At 38.2% G+C, this 22,405-nt stretch overlaps 1 protein-coding gene across 17 annotated transcripts in view; it reads right to left on the bottom strand.

Annotated features, from left to right (window-relative positions):
- Window positions 1–22,405, bottom strand: part of LOC143036906 (sex-lethal homolog) — a 64,801-nt gene that overhangs the window by 30,997 nt on the left and 11,399 nt on the right. For 12 of the 17 annotated variants that reach the window (XR_012967410.1, XR_012967416.1, XR_012967417.1 and 9 more), the window contains exons 5-6: window positions 22,042–22,196; window positions 20,236–20,324 (exon numbers count right to left, since the gene is read on the bottom strand). Coding sequence is in view for 9 of the 17 variants with exons in the window: in XM_076204861.1 (XP_076060976.1) it covers window positions 20,236–20,324; window positions 22,042–22,196 (244 nt within the window). In the remaining 8 variants the exon portion in view is untranslated. Of the gene's footprint in view, window positions 1–6,321; window positions 6,387–20,235; window positions 20,325–22,041; window positions 22,197–22,405 lie in introns of all 17 variants that reach the window. The other 5 variants (XR_012967411.1, XM_076204865.1, XM_076204870.1 and 2 more) reach the window with 1 other exon arrangement.

Genomic DNA, 22,405 nt, shown 5'->3' with positions numbered 1-22,405 from the left:
CATTGAGGAGGTGCCAAGATAAGAGGGAGGGTAGAGGGTGGAGGGGAATGGTGTGTAATAGGGATGGAATGGGTGAGAATAGTTTTTATGCCTTTGTTTTTTGGCTACCTCCCTTGTAAGAGGGGAAAAAGCCTTTGGTGTATGTATGTATATTCATATTTGAATTCATATTTCAATTCAATTTGAATTCTCAGCCCATGTTGGGAGATTTCGTATGGAATGTCTATTTGGTGGGTAATCCTTTGTAAGCAGAAGGTTGGGTGAATAAATTGAGGGAAATTGGGTGCATCAACATTTGGGAGGGAAGCTGAACTGTTGATGGGTGAGGATTTGAGAGATGAACCAGAGGCAGACCAGTTATAATTTATTCCTTGTGTGTTTAGGTGCACTGGGAGATCAGGTCTATGAGGGTAAGCTATGAAGGGCAGCCAGCATCTACAGGATTAGTGCACAGCTGGGATGGATCCTGGATTGGGGATATTGGTTAGGGTTGTGAAGGATTGGACTTTGTCATATTAGCCTCTTGATTCAAACTCCATTCTTTCAACTTATCTAACAGGTTCCACATTTAACATATTGAGAGATGAACTTTATATTCACTCTAAAGCAGTGGTTCCCAACCTGTGGGTAAATTACCCCCTGGGGGGTAGGTAACAAATTTTCGGGGGTAATGAAGGGCTGACAAAAAAATTGAAAATATAATAAAATAAAATAAAATCAAGAAAACATTACGGTACCCGGCATTAGGATTAAGGTTAACTTAGTACGTATAATTGTAAAACTAAAAAAAAAAAAAAAAAAAAAGGTTGGGAACCACTGCTCTAAAGGACCAGGGATGGTCCAATGGTAATGTTAAGGACCAAAAATACTAAGTGATTTAGGTCTAGGTCCACTTTATGTAATGGTAGAGATGAAAAACTGAGGAATCACACCATCCATGCAGTAGGGGGATTGCTACAGAGCAGGGTGGGGTGTCTAATGGCTTTTTGGGTTCATCTTTTGTGCTGCTGCTTTACTGTTGTTGCTGCAGAATGAACAGCTCTTGTCGAGCACCCCCCACCCAGCCAGAGGATGGACAGGCCCATTTTTTTTAAAACTAGGTCAAGCAGAGTGGATCCTATACAATGGATGCTCAGACATGTAGGATGCTGCTCAGCTGTACTGCTAAAACTACCACATATAGGAAACAGAACACTTTGTCTTACATAAGACAAATTCAGAAAACAATTTCATCAACCTTTGGGCCAAACCTGTGGCTGTGGCTCATTTCCTTGAAGCAGTGTTTGCAAAAGAGAACCGAGGCAAGATTGATTGATCGACACAGCTGTCATTTTTTCTTTCAATCATGTATTTTATTCAACCCTAATGTTCCTAATGCTCTGATATTCTATTTCAATATCATCTGCACTCACATCTTACTATATAATAATTTCCCCCAAATCACCTGTCTTGAAGAAACCCAGGTGGCACAAACGCTAATCCTCACAGCACCCTTCACATCCTTTCCACTTGTGGGCATTTTGTTGGATCAGTCCTCATTTGCCTTTCTCCCAAGAATGTACTGTAAACTTCCCTGATGATAGTCACTTTTTAAGTTTCACAGCAGCCTTTTGTACAAACCTCTGTTAAAAGTTTTTCAGATCTAGCTACTACCTTGATTATATATCATCTCTGTTGGAAAATTTATATCTATAACCTTACCAAAAAGGTTTCTTCCCGCTTACAAGGCATGCCCATAGATAAATTTGAAAACAAACTCATCTATCTGATATTTGCTTCCTCCCTACCAAGACCTATCATTCTTTTTCTGACGTGAATTTTCACCATGATTGTGAACAACACTAAAGATTTGTTACATTTCACCGAAACAATTCTTTAAAATTTCCTTCAATAATAATAATTGTTCCCTCAACTTTCACATACTGGTCTGTAGGACCCCTCACAGATGTTTCCTTTTGTGAAAAAAATTGAAAAATTACCATCAAGTTAATAATTGAGATCTTTGACCATCCAGAGATCAATATAGAGATGAAGGTATTAATGGCAATTGAAGACCCAGTGACATGCAGGTACCCCTCTGTGCATGTAATAAAACATACTCAGCATAAACTGTGAAATCAGTGAAACCCTACTCTTCCTCTCTGTTCACTTCAATTACTTTTTCTGAACTAACTACTATTCTTTGTCACCCTTCCTCGATGAATCAACATCATCTTACCTCTACAACAGTCTGACATAATTGGGTTTGGTTATTCATACCCAGTTACAGGGACTGCATCTGCAACATTACTACAAGATATTCCTAGCACCTACAATTTATTTCAGTACCCAAAGAAACATGATCTTCATGCCTTCCTTTTTAAATATTGAAATATTATGCATTCTGGTGCTCTGAGACATAATATATGATCTCAATCCCATATGTGTGCACAAACATGTGTGTGAATGAAAGATTGATGTGATGAAAGAGTCTTGGGATGGTTTGGACACATGGAAAGAACAAGTGAAGAAAGATTAGTAAAACAAGTGTGGAAGGGAGAGGTGGATAGAGTGAATTGGAGGGGCAACAGGATGAGATGGATGGCTGGATAGGGTAAAAGGGATGGTTGTGAAAGGGAGAAGACGGAAGATAGACGCGAATGGAGAATGTTTTTATATGAATGACACTGATACATGGAAGGGAATGTGGGGGGGGGGAGGTTAAATAGGTGTTATGTGTGAAGGATATTTTGACACAGCCCAAGAGGATTTTACCCCTTCTCTTTTTCTGCATGAAGGGATGGATACCCTCCCCCCTGATCAAATGAAACAGCCATGCTATGGATGTGCTGTGTCTTGCTGCACTGCTTTTGACCCAGGGCAATGGGCGAGATGCAGGGATGACCTGTCATCCAAGAGCCAAGAAACGAGGGAGGGAGGGAAGGGGTGGTGAATGGGAGTATAGTATGTGGGGATGAAATGGGGTGGGAGTGGATTTGTACCTTTGGACTTTGGCTACCTCCCTTGCACAGGGGGAGTAGCCCTTGGTATATATGTATATACGAAATATATAGATTCCCCGTCTCCAGTATTTTTTTTACTCCAACAGTGGTTTTCACGTGATATATATATATATATATATGCATGTATGTCCATACATGCATATGTATGTCCTGTCCCAACTGAACACAATCACACAGCAACAACTTTAATATGGATGAATATGGTGTGCTACCTAAATGTGAACATGAACATGTCCACTATATTAGGATCATCTACAAAATCATCAAGAGTGGATAACCCCTCAATCTACTTATGGAGGCTTCTCTGCATGGTTTGCATGATGTATTGTGTGAATGCATGCACAATAAGATGCACACACAATGTCCACCCGCTGGCTGAGCATAATGGAGCATCAATGTTGTCATTTTAATGCTCTTGACGTAGTATATATTTTCTGTGGGTATTTTTTCTTTTTAAACTACGTATGCCATGACATTTCTGCACCACATTTAGATAATGTATCAGCGCATCAGTAGAACAATTTTCAAAGGCTGTATCACATAAATTCATCTTTGGGTGTTCCTTTTGTTTACCGTTTCATTCCAATGTGACTTCAAATTTCTACTGAAGTCACCAGGTGCATTTCATAAGTTTAAAAAGCATCCAGTAAGTGGGAAGAATAGGAACAAGAAAAAGAAGGGAAGACAAATAAATAAAAAAATATTGTGATGTCACTTTTAGGCCTACTTTCCTGCTCCAATGTCAACTTTAATGTGCAGAAAGCCTTCTTAGAGAAAAAAAATATAAACATCAAGAAAGTAAACGAGACCTAGCCAGGAACAAGAAAATGCATAACAAAGTAAATGTGGAAAGGAAACAGGACAAAATCTATAAATTTCATGAACAATGCAAGGTAATATCAGAATAAAATGATGAAAACAGTCTTAAAAGCAGTAACCACATAAAGCTGATGAAAAATTCGTGGCTATGTAAAATCCAGGTGAAGATCAACAAAACATGCTTGTTTCTAAAGTGCGAATGCAAATACCTAAACCCATTTCCCAACTCTTGACCCTTTACAATGGTAAGATGTGGGGAAGACAATAATAGAAAAGTTTGGGGAGTTTGGGCTGTTCTAATTTACACATCAAAGCAAATGGTTAGCATTCTGTCTGATGAACCCCTCCAATATGGTGCCTTTTTGTATACAATTTGTCCCTGCTATACGTATCATTATTCAGCCAAATGTAAAGTTTAGAATGAAAGGGCTTCTTACATCTCGACTGATGCACTTGACATAATAGCATACCATTATCCCTTAATTAATAAGGTACATTCCTAATGTATACATATGAAAAATTCCTTCCAGGATTCTAACCCTTGCCTAAGCGACTGCCTATTATAAAGCAAGGACAATACTATTGCCCTACAAAACAGAACAACTTAGAACACAACTGTTGTTCCACTAATGGCACTCACATGGAATGTAGAATGTATTGTAATTTCACCAAGTCCATTATGCAGGCTAACCTTCCGACAAGTTGTGTGTCTTGACATGTGGAATTAATGAACTCTTCAACTGGGATTTGAACCCTTGCCTGAGTGACTACTTATTATAAAGCAATGACCATACCATTGCACCACAACAACCCTACATAATGGAAAGACCTATAACATGGCTATGTCGTTCAGCCAAGGGCACTTGTGTGTGATGCATTATGCATTGTAATTTCACCATATCCTTTATGGAGGCTAGCCTTCTGACAGGTTGTGTCATTATGATGTGTGGAATTAAACTCTTACTGGGATTCGAACCCTTGTCTAAGTGACTGCTTATAGTAAAGCAAGGCCTATACCATTGCACCATTATGACCCTACAAAATTGAACAACCTAGAACACTACTAAGGTTGTGCAGGACGTGGTATATATTGTCATTTCATTGAATCCTTTATGCAGGATAGCCTTCCGACAATTTGTTTTTATTAATTCCATATGTCACAATGACACACAAAGTCCAAATGCTAGCCTGCATAAAGGATTTGCTGAAATTACAATACATACTGCATCCTGCGCAATTGCTCTCGGTGGAATGACACAATTGTGTTCTAGGTCATTCCATTCTGTAGGGTTACAGCGGCACAATGGTATGGACCTTGCTTTATAATAACATCACTCAGGCAAGGGTTTGAATTTCAGTAGGAGAGTTTATTAATTCCATGTCATAATGACACACACACACACACATAAAATAAAGACCCTAGCCATTAAACATTAAAACTATCATCTCAATACCACTTTCTAACAATCTTGCTAGTACTACCAGTACTATTAACACTGCCACCTCAGGCCTACGGCAATCAGCCATCACTTTTAAATACTTATAATAATAAAGTATTTATATCAAAGTAAATAAAATTGTGGCTCTAAAAAGCTGGAGAAAGGTGTAAGGCATGATGATAGGTACACATATAACTGTATTAATAAACAATGTTCACTGCCATTGCATGGCTGCCCAGTGAATTCATTATTTTCTCTCATTATTCTATAATGGCATGTGTAATAAAAAAAAAAAAATCCCCACAAACTTCTATTTAAAAATGTTAATCAAATGTGCATAAATTCATATGTACCTACTTTACTATTTTTTAATGTATAACTTTATCCAACCATGCAATGCACTCAAAAATAATAAAACTTTATTAATTAAAAGTCCCAATTTGTCAATGACATTACTGCATAAAAATTCTTATCCCCCCCCCCCCCCAAGTGCATACATATCCCTCCATGGAACAATATTATAAGAACTTCCCTGTCAGTGCCACAAATGGCTCAACATGAAAACATTAATTTTCAAAGACAAGAATGTAAATTAAAGAATGTACAATTATCTGACACCCATTATCCTCTGAACCTAGACAATATTTCAAACATATATATGTTAATACTCCAGAAACCCCTTCCTTCCAAAAGGAAATGTGTATTACTTTGGCTTACACTTAATTAATTTAATTGAGACAGTTCCCACACTAGAAGGTATCTTGAATCAAGGTTCCCTTCAGACTAAAATTTCACATCTCTACTGCATAAAATCATCTGGCATGATGCAAAATGCTTCAGCAGAGCAAAATTGGCTAGAAATAGCAGGTACAACAATGTTTGACATTTGCCCACACAGACTCTACAAGTTCAACATCACATGGAAGAGGTTCATGTTCCAGACTTACAGTGAAGACACAGTACAACTTTTGGCAATAAATGGAGATAAGCCAATTATAAAGCAGGTCAAGCAAGACTACAATTTCAAGACATCATGCATGAACAGCATTTGGATGTTTTACCTGACAGTGTGAGACTTCAAGGGGGTTCGAAGATGTCCAAAATTTCGAGTGATATGGGTGAGTTGCTTGCATCACACAGAGAAAATATTTAAAAAAGTAAAAACTGAATGGACCTAGAATCACAGAAATGGGAAGAACTTCGTCCTCCTAAACAAACTCCAGCAAATTATTTAATACAAAAAGACATGTTTGCCAATACTAAAAGGGATAATGGAGGAGACAGCAAGTGAAAGCATAATAGGAAATAAACAAAAAATAATTAACAAAATAAAGAACAACTACAGAAACAAAAACTGATGTTTAAGAGTAAATGATAAAATGGGGTCAACATGAGAAATTTGGGAGTGGGTTAAAACATGAATCCACAGAAAGAAAAAAAAAAAAAAAAAGTATCTGAATCCTATGGAACTAATTATCAAAATGATGTGGGCAAGAAAAGTGAATAACATGGGGGGAAAAAATTGCTATAAATCAAAAAGGGACAAAATTACAGTGATAAGTCTCCTAAAACAAAAACAAAAACAAAAAATAAAAAAATAAAAAAAATTAGGAATGGTGTGAAATAAAGACTGGTAACAAATTAGTCAACTGAAGCAAGAACTGACCTGCAAAATTCTGGAGATATGGAAAAATGATTTGCAATAACATAACCAAGTCAAGAAAAAGTGAGACTGAATCTACTAAAAGCTAAAGAGATGTGGAAAATAATTTGCAACATTTAACTGAAAAAGTTAACAGAAATGAAACTGAATCTACAAAAGACATGGCGAAAATGACTAGGGATACTGTAACAAATTCAAAAGAAATGAGACTGAACCTGCAAATGACAGGCAGGGATGGGCTGGTCCAATGTATCCATGTAGACTTAATACACACGCACCCACCCACCCAACCACAAAAATACACACATACTATATATCTATATATACATACATATAAAATCTAATGGTATTTCAGGCACCCTTCATCCACTCAGCTCTGAATGCAGTGGAGGTATAGCCCCATTTGCTCAAAGATGGAGAAACAGCTCTGATAACTGTAGTCATCATCTCAAATTGGTTTGCCAAAGTAACTGAATATGTAGCTAATGTGGCAAGCCATTTGCTACACAAAAAAAAAATTGTCTTTTTTCAATGCTGGCCATGTACTATGTAGTATTCCTCAAATTCACTAAAACAGAAATGTCCTTGGGTACATTATTTTAATAAACACCAACTGTGGTCCAATGTTTCTTTCAGGAAAGATCTATGAGAAGGCCTAAGCTCATTCATAATTTCAGTGGATCTTATCAGACAAACTGATAAAAGTAGGATTGGAGCTAGTTTTCTTGTCCTTCATGCAACAAGAAATTAAACAGCACACTATTTTACCTTCTCTTTTTCATGTACACATTTCTATTTAAGATCGATATTCTGACATCCTTTTAACCCATGCACTCCGAGTGCTTATATTCGCTTACTCCACTGTTAATACTTTCCTCACCGAAAACACAATATTCTCCTCTCCTGTCTCCCTTTTCCTTTCCTCTATCCTTATCCTTACCTTATACATTATCAATTGGCTTATCCCTTCATTCTCTTCAGAAGCTCACATCATCTCAACATGCCATGTTCATCTTTTACCCCATGTATTACTTTTCCTCTATAATAATATCCTCCCTGTATGGATTTGTCAAAACCATATTTTCTATCTACGTATAACAAGGCTTCTTCCCTCTTAGCTCCTTGTGGATGTTGTGTCATCCTGTCTTGCCCACTTGCATTACTCAACCTCTTAACTAGTGATCTCCCAAAACCAGACCCAGAACATAACACCAAAGCATTGAACTATGCAGGCAACCTGACAATAACCCAGCCTTGTAACCTGAAAATAGCAACTAAGAACATCTAAGCTCGCTTATACAAACTAGAACAATGGCTTAGGATTATTTAGGCAAACCTAGGTCTCAGAAACATACCACATTTGGTTGACATCACTAGCCATCTTGTAGCAACAGTGAAGCAAAACAGTGTCCTGCATTCCGTGACCAATCTAAATTCACTTCATTTGGCTCAGTTCATATATGCCTAGATTTTTAAATGTGGGCAATGGTTTTTTCCAGCACACAGATGTGAGCTCATGGCTAGCATTATAAACTTTCATACACTGGAAGTATGAATAAACAACACCATCTTTTAATTATGCTAGGAGGCTTACAGCTCCATAGAGCTAATCTAATCACATGCCTTCCTCAAAGCTCTCCCTGCTGATGTTTCTAATGATCCTCAATGGTTCTGTTCTTGCTTAAACCTTTTAGAAGTACATTTATGGAATAACTGACCTTTCTTAAAAAGATTGGTTTTTTAATGTGTTGAATACTTTACTGGCAGCACATTAGTACCCACTCTAAAAAACAATAACTGACAATTCCTCTTATGCTAATTTTTCTCAAAACCTTACTTGATCTAATCTTGCCAATGAAAGGAACTGCAAAAGAGAACCCAGTTTGTCCAACTAGCTTGGACACGTAATTCAAGGAACACAGGCTGCAGTCAGTGCTTTATTCTTTGCCCTGATGCACTGTAACTAAAATGCTCATATACTGTATAAGCCAATACAATCATACAAGCTAGTTCCATGCCAGCTAATTCCTAGAACATGTGAAAGGGTCCTTCCCTCTTTACAGGGCTACCAAACTGTTTGTGCCTGTGGTGGTCCGGCAAGATAGATGTTGGAGAGAAACATTTCCCACATTTGTCTTCATACCTCACCTCCATTAGGAGATGCTGCCAAGACACTGCTCCTTTAACTATCTTTAAAATGACAATGACTTTTAGTTTTTATTCTTGTGATACAATAATGACAAATTTTATCTTTGTAGATACTGACTTGCCAAAACTTGGTGGCAATTATATAAAAATGCCATCCACTGAGGAAGTACTGGTAACCCCCCTGCCCTCAACTATTCATGCATTTGCTTTTCATGTACTTGAACACTCGCATTTTCCCTTCCTGAAAGTGCATTACTGTACCAAAGTTTTCACTGCAGCCCCACAGTCAACAATTGTTGCTAAGCCATCCCTCACTACATCTGCACCAGCCTTATGCTTGGAGCGTCCTCTGTACAGTGCACATGCCGATTTTGTTCAGCTTATTTTCAATGCAATTTCTTTGTGCACCCGTGTGTAGTAGTTACAAGTACAATGTTGAGCTGTACATGTGAAAAGTAAAGTCCACTTGCTTATTTTGTGCAGCAGGGGTGGAGGGTGTCAGCCAGCCACTTGCAAAAATTCACAACTTGTGACAACTTCCTTCCCCTAAACTCCCATGAATAGTGGAGGTTAACCAGTATCTTATTATAATTGTTAATCAACCATGAGTTTGACAAAGAAGGCAAAAGCAAGTGAAACATTAGATTGAGTAAACAATACAATTAGATTTATATTTCATGATTTTGGATACCCAGCTTAACAGAAACCAGTTTCATTGATGTATGACAGGAGCTGAGGTACAAGTTTCACCATCAGTAAAACTTGAGAAGAGTATTCCACTCAAAACTTTGGGAGTTTTTCCTTTTCAATGAAGCCTTCACAAAGAAAACAAAAACTAAACATACTATGAAGAGATGATGAAAAATCTCATCAAAACCCTGATACATCCAAAACTGGAATATGCATCAGTAGTATGGTCTCCATACAGAGTGAAGATACAATCAAGATTGAAAGGGCAACAACCAAATTGGACCATACGAGAAAAATACTAAAATTACTGGGTCTACCAACTTTGAAAGATTGAAGAGAAAGAGGTCACTAAAGGGGATAGATTGCACTGATAGAAGATATCTCCTGATTAAACATGGGAGGGTTTTAAGAAGTCATAGAAGTAAACTAAGAAAGCCCACATGTTGAAAGGATGTGAAGAAAGTATTCCATATAGAAGTATATGTGAAATAGCTTAGGTGTTATAGCTTAAGCTCAAATCTAAATGATACTTGGAAATCAAGATATGGATTAAGCTGAAACTGCTTAATTTGAGTTAGAAAATTAGAACAGGAGACAGGACCTAATGAGAATTGCTCCCTTTCCTGTATACTATGATTAGGTAAATACAATATACTGCACACATCTTTTCTATTACAATAGAATTTCTTCAGTGTCTCACTAGGAAAATGGGTAGCCGTGGCCAGTTTCCTAGGGGCTATGGTTGTTCTGCAAGAGAACTGGGGTAACAAATTGATTGATCCTGTCTTTTCTTTAATAAAAAGCCACAATATATATTGCCCCAACATCTGATACTATTCATCTTTTCCTTTACAAGAATTTGCAGAAATTATACACTCAATTTTTTACTTCCTTTTTTTTCCCTATTATTTTTGCCTTGCCTTTTAACATATTCAGTTGTCTATTTTTCTATACCTAACTCCTATCCATCTTTTCTTCTGCCTTGTGTTACTCATGTTCTCTTTCATGGTTTTAATTCCCTCGTACATCCTTTCTTCTCTTTACTTTTAATGATCACTTCTGAGAATTTTCCTCCGTCATCCACCTCTCTGTATTATATACGCATATAATTTCTTTTTTCATCCCGTCCCCTTCTCTATAGAATGTAGCCTGAAGGAATGTTTTTTCTTTTAAGTTTGTAATTTCTGAAGTACTAAATTAAGTTGGTTGGGGATCTTACAAGAATGTGAAAGTGCTAGCAGATACTGTGGAAAGAATAAATTGGTAGTGAACTTGAGAAGTAGACCAAAAATGATGTGGATGGACATAGTACTGGGGGGGGGGGGGGACTGGATGCAAGATGAATGCCTGTAGAGCAAGGAAGAGAGAGTGCAAAATGTAAGTGAAGAGTGGTTGTAAATTAAAAAAGATGCAGCAGAGAGGGATTTTCTTATTTGCTATTTAAGAATTTTAAGTATATGGAGGACATGGCTACCATATAACTAATCAGTCGGGTTAAACTAGCTCTAGCTATGGTGCTGTGTCTTACTGCACCTTCTTTCACTCAAGCAGCATGATGGGGTGCGGCCTTTCATCCACAAAGTGGTAACATGAGATCGGCAATGAATGAATTTTGTATGGGTGTATGCCAACATGGCCACCATCCATATATGGGAGAACAGAACTTTTGGTCTGTGTGGATGCATCTATGTAAAAAATAAGACAACTTAAAGCTCCCTAAATCTCCCAGTTCTTCGACGTAAAAGCTAAAAGATACCATCTTACACTGGGCAAGCAATCAATGGCATAGATCCACTCCCACCCATTCAATCCCCACATACTCTACTTCCATTCACTACCCCTCCCTCCCTCTTTTCTTGGCTCCTCCTGGATGACAGGTCATCTCTGCACCTCACCCATTGCCCTCAGTCAGAAGCAATGCAATAGACAGCATATCGACAAGAAGGCTGCTTCATTTATTTGGTGACTCCTCCCTATCCATCTCCTATCCAGAAAAAGACATAACCACTCCCTAACCCCCCAACCCCCACTCACTCTCATATACAACCATTCTCCACTTACCCATATCTTTTATTTTCTCCATTCCTTTCCCAACAGCCCTTTTACACCCCTCCATCCATCTCATCCTCGGTCACCTCCATCCACCTCTGCCTTCCACACTTTTTACTTATCTTTCTTCACTCATTCTTTCCATGTGTCCAAACCATCCCAATACTCAATACCCAATACTTATATAACTAGGACACTATTATTATTATGTCGAGGTAAAAAGGTAAGGATGTTTTTTTTTTTTTTGGCTTTTATGGATCTGGAAAAGGCTTATGACAGAGTAGACAGGAAGGCACTGTGGGAGGTTTTGCAGATATATGGGATAGGAGAAAAGCTTCTAGGAGCTGTCAAGAGTTTTTATGAGAGTAGTAGAGCAGGTGTCAGGATTAGAAATGGAGAGTGAGTGGTTCGAGGTAAAGGTGGGACTTCGTCAGGGATGCGTTATGTTGCCCTGGCTGTTAAACTTATACATGGATGGGGTGGTGCAAGAGGTAAATGCAACGGGCGATGGGTCAGGGATTGGAGATGTTTAAAGAAAATGGAGAAAAGTGGGAGGTAAGCCAGCTGTTGTTTGCAGATGACACTGCACTTGTAGCAGGATCAGAGGAGGGATTGAGAAAGTTGGTGACAGTTTGGGAGAGTGAAAGAAGAAAGTTGAAGATAAATGTGGATAAAAGTAAGGTTATGAGATGTACAAGGAGTGAAAGTGGCAGTAGACTGGAAGTGAGCATTAAGGGAGAGCAACTGGAGGAAGTGGACAGTTTTATATACTTGGGTGCGAATGTGGCAGGAAAGGGTGGAGTGGAGGTGGAGGTAGAATGTAGATTGAGAGAAGCGAGTAAATGCCTTGGTGGTTTAAAAAGTGTAATGAGGAATAGACATTTGGGAATGGATGCTAAGAGGAGACTATCATCATCATCATATCTTGTAGCACCAGAAACGTGTCCATATAAGGGCAGTCTCATTTGCTTCCCTAAGGTCTTGGTCGGAGCAATGGGGACTCAATGGACATTCCCGGAGGACGTGGACCATCGTCTGTACTTCGCCACAGGGACATTGGGGGCTATTGGTGTATCCCCACTTGTGTTTGTTTTCTTTCGTTTTGCCCACCTTGGCTCTTCCTCTGTTTAAGGTAACCCAGACTATATGAAGGAGCGATTGTGCCAACAGCAGTGTATGGGCAGAAACATGGAACATAAGAGAGGAGGAGAGGAGTTTGAATGTGTTTGAGATGAGGTGTCTGAGTAGTATGATAGGGGTTACTAGGCTGGATAGAGTGAGGAATGAGGTGAGGAGGAGAACAGGGGTGGTAAGGAAGTTGGGAGATAGGGTGGATGAAAGAGTATTGGGATGGCTTGGACACATGGAATGAATGAGTGAAGAAAGACTACATGAGGGGATGGAGAGGGGGAGTCGCCGATTTAATGATGCGGCCTTGCTGTGTCTTGCGACACTGCCTCTGACCCAGGGCAGTGGACAAGATGCAGGGATGACCCGTCATCAAGGAGGTGCCAAAATAAGAGGGAAGGTTGAGTGTATTAGGGATGGAGTGGGTGGGAATGGTTTTTATGCCTTTTTCTTTTTGGCTACCTCCCTTGTAAGGGGGAAAAAGCCATATGTATATGTATGTCGAGCCAAAGCAAGGTATGTTATTGAGAAGTGGTTCTAGTTTGTAAATGTGTTTTAGGACAGAAACAACATTAGTGAAAGGCTGGAGCCGACATGGTGCTCAAGAAAATGTTACATTGACCCTGACCCAACTTCACATTCTTGATATCAATTTCTATTAAACACACACACTAAAGTTGATATGGTAGATTGAAAGGGAGATAGAGCCCCATGAGTTTAGCTTTCCTGTATACTACAATTATGCAATATATCCACGCTAAATTTTTTGTCAACAATTTTACCAATTAGAAGCCCCAGCCTCACAGTGTATAATAAAGGCCCTCCGGGCCATGCAATGACCTCTGGGAGGAAACTTTGGACAATTATTTGTGTTGCTTTGGTGCAAGAGGATTTCCATGTCACCAGTTTGTAGCATAGTAGTAGTTGTCACTGGCTATCAGCTTTCCTTGTGGATGAAATATTGCCAAAGTTGTTAAGAGATCTTGGGCCCAATCTGCACACCATGTGTCAACACCAAGGGGTTACACCGCCTAGAGGTGAGGGGGGTTCATGGGCTTTGAAAACAATACAGACTTCATCCATTTTATGTAATTAACAGATTTTCAGGATACTCTTATTTTATGTAATTAACAGATTTTCAGGATACTCTTTATGAGCTAAAATACTCATTCTGAGAAATTCAATAATCCATCACTCTAGCTCTTCTGCCCACTGTTCCCCAAATTTTGCTTTGCTAACTCTTCTCTATCCCGCTACTTGATAGTACCTAATGTTGGTCCTCTTAAAGACTTTCTTCAGGCCAGTGCCTTATGATTCTACTCGGTGCTTCAGAATTAACACTATTTAGATGTGAACTACAAGTAAAACAATATATGAAAGAAAACAAAACTGTAAAGGACCCTGTGTACCAAAAGCAAATTTGGAAAACTAAAGTTACAGCAGTTGAAAAAAACTAAATCTGCTGATAATCATGAAATAAATCCAGTCATAAAAATAAAGTAAACCAACAAAATGTGTATATCAATTCATAACATAATCAAGAACATTAACACTGATATAAAAATGGAAAAAATCTTAAATAATACAAGAAAAAAGAAATGAAGACCACTTGAGTTTTGTACATACCTTATTTCTTCTTATTAAGTTTTCCTGGTCATAATAAAACATACCTACTTACAAGCTTGTTCATAAGGAGCAAACAGAAGATAACCTAATGATATTTTGGTGTTGTAGCTACAGAAAACTCCTTTATGATGAAATAGCTAACATAAAATAAATTTTAGAAAAGTCAAGTTCCAAGGAAAGAAAGGAAGAAAAAGAAAATAATAACAATAATATTAACAATGATAATTATAATGAAAGAAATAATGCTTGTTCATAAGGAGCAAACAGAAGATAACCTAATGTTATTTTGGTGTTGTAGCTACAGAAAACTCCTTTATGATGAAATAGCTAACATAAAATCAATTTTAGAAAAGTCAAGTTCCAAGGAAAGAAAGGAAGAAAAAGAAAATAATAACAATAATATTAACAATGATAATTATAATGAAAGAAATAATGTAAATCACACAAAAACATAATTTAAGCCGTGGTATAAACAAATCAGACAATAATAAAATCAGGCTCAGAATATCAAAGAAAAGCAGAAAGGAAGAAAAATAAATTAAAATAATAATAGTAACAACAACAGTAATAATAACAATGATAATTATGATGAAAGAAATTATATAAATCACACAAAAACATAATTTAAGCCATGGTATAAACAAATCAGACAATAATAAAATTAAGCTCAGAATAACAAATGAACATCACTAAGTATGAGCAATTTGTACAATATCAACAAACAAAAATAACTAATCTGCACATCCATCATAACAGCCTTTTAGTAGTGACAACTTTAGAAATAATGATGTAGGAAAAGAAAAATACTATTTCAATATATCCTTCCATTCAATTCCATTCTCCCTTCTTGTCTCTTCTCGCATTTAACCTTTACATTTCACGGACTCTTTTTATTTCTTCAATATTCATCACATCAAAGTCTTAACACTTAGTTTCCTCCTTAGCTACCCTATCTATTTATCAAATGTGCTCAATTGGCACTGTCCATCCTCTTACTGCATCTCTTGGACATGATCACATCCATGAAATTATTTTCATAATCTTCTTGAAATGCATGGATACACGGCATGCAAGTCATGCAATGTAACCTGTTCAAAGCATCAAGGATGTTACTGCACATGCCCCCATCGTTTTTGTTTTAGGAGACTGCAAAATATGTGAAGGCCACAAGTACAGTACAACTGAAGACGTAGTTTTATTGATACTATTCTAATGCAATGCATTTACCATACAATGAATAAAAGCCGATTAGTGACAACATGAGGGACAGTATGGGAGCCAGTAAAGGATAAAAGAGAAACTAGAGTGCATATGTGTATGTATGCTGTCTGTGTATATGTATGTGTATACACACACACATATATATATATATATGCAGAAAAAACCACTGGGAAATAAGAAGCTTAGTCTGAACGTTTTTGTCTATTTAAGACATTCCTTGATAATGTCTTAGACGAAAACATTCGGATTAAGCTTCTTATTTCCCAGTGGTTTTTTCTGCATGTTATTTTCACGTGTGCCTTGTGGATTACTGCAAAATATATATATATATATATATATGTATATATACACACACACACACACACACATGTATGTAAAAAGGGTGGTGGTGAACATCAGGATTAGATAGGTGTCACATGGAGTGTCTCATGAAGGAAATAGTTATAGTGGGTTGGTTACTGAGACTGTTTAATGTGTACCTCTGGGAGAGAAATGTGCCAATGGACTGGAAGAGTGAATATACAAGGAAAAGGGGCTAGATATGAATGTGTAGTTGATGAGGCAAATAAATGAGAATATTAAGAGGGGAACAGGGAAAAACTCTGGCAGAGGAGAGTAAGTTTAGGAAGAGGTTTGTGAATGAAATTTCCATGATATGCAAAGAGTAATAATAATAACTATTGCCTCATGTTTCACTTGGGTCCTCCCAAAGACAACTCTGGACTTAATTGTATTTATCTTTTTGTGTCACTAGCTAACAGAATGAGGATGAGGGAGTAACTACTGGTAGTTTCTACACATGAAGTTGGGGAGAATACTCTTGACAGAAATACTAAAAGGATTTAAAAATGGGCAACAGATATACAGTTCTCTCTCATGTCACCACAGGCAGCACCACAAACTGGTATCTACAGTTGGTCTCACCCAACAAAAATATTTTCATATGGTTAAGATGGGCACAAAATATAATTTCAAAGTTGTTAAAAGAACTTTAACTTTGAATACTCGGCATAAATTTTCTTTTATTTCAATTCTCAGTTATACTCTGCATTGACTCCACTAGAGATTTTACTTCCAGATCTTTCTTCTACTTTTTCTAGTTTTATATATCTATTTCCTTTCAATTTCCCTCAGGACCATACCTCTGGGTGGAGGTCTCATCAACCTAAATTGAAACAGTACAAACTTGGAACTGGCCTGGTTGACTGTTACAGATGCAACCACCAAACGTAGCCACATAGCCCTTCATTCTATGCTGCCCTATTGTCACCCAATTCATAATACAAAATCTCCTTTCTGTACAGCTCAAAAGATTAAATCAGTGGCCTTGACTGGTTACCCGAGGGCTAAGGGTCCTCTGTAAGAAATGAGACCATGGATTGATTGATTCCTTGTTTACCTACATCCTCAGTTCACTTGACACAAATATATGACTATCGATGACTAGTTAATGCATCACAAAAACATCTTTGTATCAATCACTGGCAATCTCAAAGCAAGAAGTTGCCTACTCTTTCGCTTCCCAGTGTTAATTCATGTGTGTGCCTATCCCTGTCAAAAAGGAAAAATGTACTAAACTAGCATACTTTTCTGTAAACAGCATCCATAGTAATTATTACCTTAACTTTCTCTGGAAACATGCAGATTTGCAGTAGCTGACAACAGTCCCTATTCCCTCACATTTATGTTTTTGGAAAGAAATGTTGAATTGTTATCTGTGTTGTGTAAGCATGGGACAATTTCTGTGTAGGAATGTGGAAACTGCAGATTGATAGAAAAAAAAATTGATCAAGATAGCTTGGACCTTGTCTGGAGAGAGTCAACCAAATAGAGTGCCTCCAGATGGAGGCAAGGGTGTTGAAAGGTTTCAAAAACAAGTGACAGGATGACTACTTTCTTCGACATCTACCTCCTAGCACCACTGCTTGCAATACCTGTTGTTGGTTCTACACTTGCAGTAAATGCTTTATATTTTGCTGAAATCCCACCTTAGGCTGGGGTGCATACAAAATACAAACATGGGCAGCTGTCAAAGTAGCCAGTATATTCCTTACTGAACCACCCTTTTATTTGTTAAGAGGCATTTCTAGACACTATCATCACAAATTAACAAATTTCTAAAGCCTAAATTGTGATCACATAGTTGAGTCCTTCCATATTTCTACAGGATGAAAATGGAAACAGATAGGCATAGACTCTTAGGCCTAATACAGTACTTGGAGCTGCACCTCCAGGCAGTAGAGTACTGATGGACTTTTGGGCATGACCCTCCCTAACGTACACATTGCAAGAACACCACGTGCTGGCACACATCAATGGGCTATTTCTTTTAGTTTATGTGATTAGCCAATATACCAGTAGCTCCTCAGTTAAGCAACTTCATCGGGAAAAGATACAGATTTCTACCCAAATCTTCCACATAGGCCATATCAATGAGGACTATAACTACCATGGCAAAAAATGTCTGACTAGTATGAATTGAGCAAACATGAAATTACACTGGCAGATGAAGCTGCCAAACAAATATTTTATAAACTGTGGCGAGGAGTTGAACAACAAATACAGCAATGTCCTAGCTTCACCAATTGGAAAACTCCCTAAAATCCTTGGGCCCTATCATAGATCTCTCTAGGAAGATATAATGTCTGTACCATATTAGTGTGGATCCTTATGTCACCTGCTTTAAGATAGATGGTGAACAGTCACCTATTGTCAGCTCTTAGGAGGAATGGGAAGCTAAACCTTCTGACGTGATAATATGCTGATGGTATTTCTGTCCTATCTCTCCCTAAGAGGGGGAAATTTGTGATATTTTGATGACAATAATCAACGAGATGATTCTTGTAACATCCATCCCATGGGACCACAAGTAAAAACCCATTATTATTCCAATGGAAAGAATGGTGAGGTTGGGATAATTTAAGTTTGGGGAGAGAGAGAGAAAGAGAAAGAGAGAGAGAGAGAGAAAGATATATATGGTTTACTGCAAACAAAACATCCATGGCAAAACATTCAGATGTGCACCAGAAAGTATCTAACAATTTACTATCATTCCTCTCCGAGGGTGTACAACTAATCATCAACTGCGCCTAAAAGAAAACACACACACTAGGGTACTGAATGCATATACAGTAAATACACACATGTGGGTCACTTTTCTTAGTTTTTGAGGACTGGAAAGGTAGGCTACTTTTAAGGTGTTAACTAGCTATATACCAAGGAATTTCCCCCCCTTTTACTGGGGGTAGCCAAGTCAAGTTAAGGCGTTATCATACTGGGGTATTAATCAAAGGTATTGTCCACCTTCAGAACTTTTTCAGCAGTAAAAACACTACACCAATCAATTTAGTTTTCTCAATAATTTACCTACAATGTTATTAGATATACTAGAGGAAAATTATTTTTCTCCAGCATATATGCTTACTTCCTGAAAGCTACAGGCTGCAAACCTGCTCCAATAGTTGTAGGAAAAATAGCCCAGTGTGACAACCCCTTTAAGCAAAGTAAAAGGAAGCATGGCCTCAAACTGGCTATTTAAAGGGCAACTGGAGCTCACAATCCAAATTTAGAAGAGGGTGTCGTGGTCGAGGCTGAGAGGTGCGGAAGAGAGGAAGATCAATCACTCAAAGACTATTCTGTGTAACCCACCCTGGTGGTACCAATACCAATTCATTGTTGCCTTTAGCTTTACCACACAGAAACTCCCACCCCCCAACTCCCACAGTGAATGACAATGCTCCTCTGGTGGCCTTTTAGATCTCCGGAATCTTTGGACTCCTGCCTATGTTGTAATTGTGGCACAATTTATCACCAGGTATTAATAATGGCCATAAGTCACTGGTTGTTAAATTTCCTCGTTTAAAAAAAGTGAAGGGAATATATCTCAAGTTGACAGAAAGAGATCTTGGGGGTCCAGAAACGTAGTGGAGTCGGGTGTGTTGATGGGTTTTCAAGACAGGAATCGGGGAGACTATTCTCTCGTATCCAACTTGCAGGGCCACCATTAGCAGGTACCACCTTAGTGTTTGGTACAGTGTAAAACATAATAGTCACAATTCATAACTGCCATTTCTCTATCTCTGAGCACATGGGATTATTCCTCCACCGCAATACAAAAGGAGTGCTTGATGGGCACCCCAAACTACCCCTGTACACATATGCATATATATACACACATATAATATACATGATGTACTCATACATCCACAAACACACATTCATATTTAACTCGGCATAAATGCTTTTAATTTATGTATGTTCTATACCATAATGAACTGAAATCCTGTCCCAATGTGATTTTGAATCTTAGTTATGATTAACCCCTTCACAACCTACAGAGCACCGAGGAGCCTTGTATTAATCCTAGAAACCTTGGAGCCTTTTGTTAGGAACACAGTAATAGCAGAGGGAAGCAGCAAGATCCCAGTTAGAATGGGAAGCTCACACCCACCATATTGTTGTAGTTGCCCCTTGCTCCTCCATAGCCAGCGCCACCACCGCCACTGCCCCCACGGTTGTTGTAGTTCCCCCTCCCTCGTCCTGAAAAAGAAAATAATGCATATTTTTAATCTAACCAAATATATACATTTTCAAAAGATGCTTCACATCACAAACCATCTGCATTATTGTTGGATAATATAAAACATATAAAAAAGCACAAGCAATACACACATTGTTACTAGTAACAAATGTTAGCAAACAAGCCTAAACAGCATTTTCTCAATACACATCTTCATTACTGTTATAATCTAAAAATCTATGAATGCCACTAACAAGTGTATCTGTGTACTTTATGCAGTGTTCAAGTGAGAACTATACCATTCTTCTAAAGTCCTCAGTAGTTATGCTTACTCCTGATTACTATGAATTAAACAAGCACCCAGTGACTCTCTCAATGGAGCCCTGAATGTCATAAAAGGCAACTAATTGGGATGGAATGAAGGGTCTGAGTGGACTCCTACCAGAACCCTAGTAATTGGGTATTTAATCATGCATGGATGTGGTCATCTATCTATATACCAAAGGCTCTCCCATGTAAGGGGATGTAGGATGTGGTGCAGATGTGAGTAAAAGGGAAGAAACAGGTACTAAATTTGTGAAAGAAAGATGGATGTGTTGGTGTTCTGTAAAACTAAGCTGAAAGGGGATGGTGGGGTGGGAAGGAGTGTACTACTACCAAGTGATAAGATAGCAAAGTGCATGGTGCAGTGAAGGGAAGTGTCTTCAAGAAAACTATGAGCAAAGGTGAAACTGGGATGGGAAATATGGGCTTTTGTGAGTGCATATGGTCCTGGTATTAACGAAAGTCAAGAGAAGAGGGAAGCTTTTTGGACAAATTTCATTTTTTTTTTTCAAGAATATAAATGCAATGATATTGGGTGATCTCAATGCATGAGTATGAGATGAGCTGACGGAGGTAAGGGTGTGTCTCTGCCCCATCCAGTGTTGTGGGCACAATCACCTCTTTGTACAGTCTGCTCTGTGTTAATTCCCAGATACCTATTTTGCACAACATATTCAATTTCCCAGACTTTACAATTTACCTCCCACTAACTCCTCCATTCACAGCTGTACATGACCCTAAATACTCCTCACTTCACCCCAGCCTCCAACTCAATGCCACCCTTTCCTCTTATACATCTCACCATACTTTTGCCCACATTTACTTTAAGTTTTCACCTCTCACATACCCTATCTCTGCAATTTGATGCATCAGACCCTTCAATAACCCAGCATCATCAGCAAACTGGCTTACCTCCACTTACCATTACCAAAAACAACCTCCATCACCTGATCAGATATAACCACTACACAGAGCACCTTATGATGCACTATCCCAAACTCACCCTTCTAGACACCAACACAACTGATGGGTATGGGTCTACTGAATGAAGACCACGGTAACAGATTGACTGACCAACCAACAGGAGTCAGCAGAAAGGAACAGTTGCCTGTTATCAACTCCTTATGTGCACGTGTTGTTGCTCTGGTTAGCTCAAAATAATGAAAAGACTGGGCTCCAGTCTGGTGTGTAAGGTCCACCTCCACAGACATAAGGTAATTGATAGGTTTTAAAGAAGACGCAACAGAAAAATGAATCTCCCAGACATCTAACATGACCACCACTAGGAGGTACCTTCCATTGGTCTCTTACGACTACAGAATAACATTATGTTTACTCTTACCTCCTCTTATCAATACATCTGCAGGGCAAGCTGCATTTTCCATTTGTCATGAGCAACTGAAAATTTCTTACCTCCTCTGAGTGCTGCATGATACCCTGCATAATAAGCAGCTTTCATTTTACCATGTTCTTCTGCTACCTTCACAACTAAGGGTTCTGTTGCTCCTTCTAGCATTTTACCATTCATTGCATCTATTGCATTTTCTGCTTCTGATTTTTTATCAAATCTGAAAATTACAATATGTAAGTCAATGTTCTGTTATAAGGGTACAATTAAATATACATACATTAATAAACAACTTGTTAAAACACCTGAGTTAGACAACAGAACTATGAGCCTCAAGCTATGCCTGAGCCAAAGATTTAGATATTAAAAAATGGAATAAAGGTACACCAAAAATGATGAAGTTATATATCAACACCACATCAAGCCAAG

This window comes from Oratosquilla oratoria, chromosome 21 (genome assembly GCF_046742065.1).
Source record: "Oratosquilla oratoria isolate Oo_2021 chromosome 21, ASM4674206v1, whole genome shotgun sequence".
Classification (NCBI taxonomy): Eukaryota; Metazoa; Arthropoda; class Malacostraca; order Stomatopoda; family Squillidae; genus Oratosquilla; species Oratosquilla oratoria.
The sequence above is the reverse complement of the archived record's forward strand: the minus strand, read 5'-3'. Positions and strand labels throughout refer to the sequence as shown.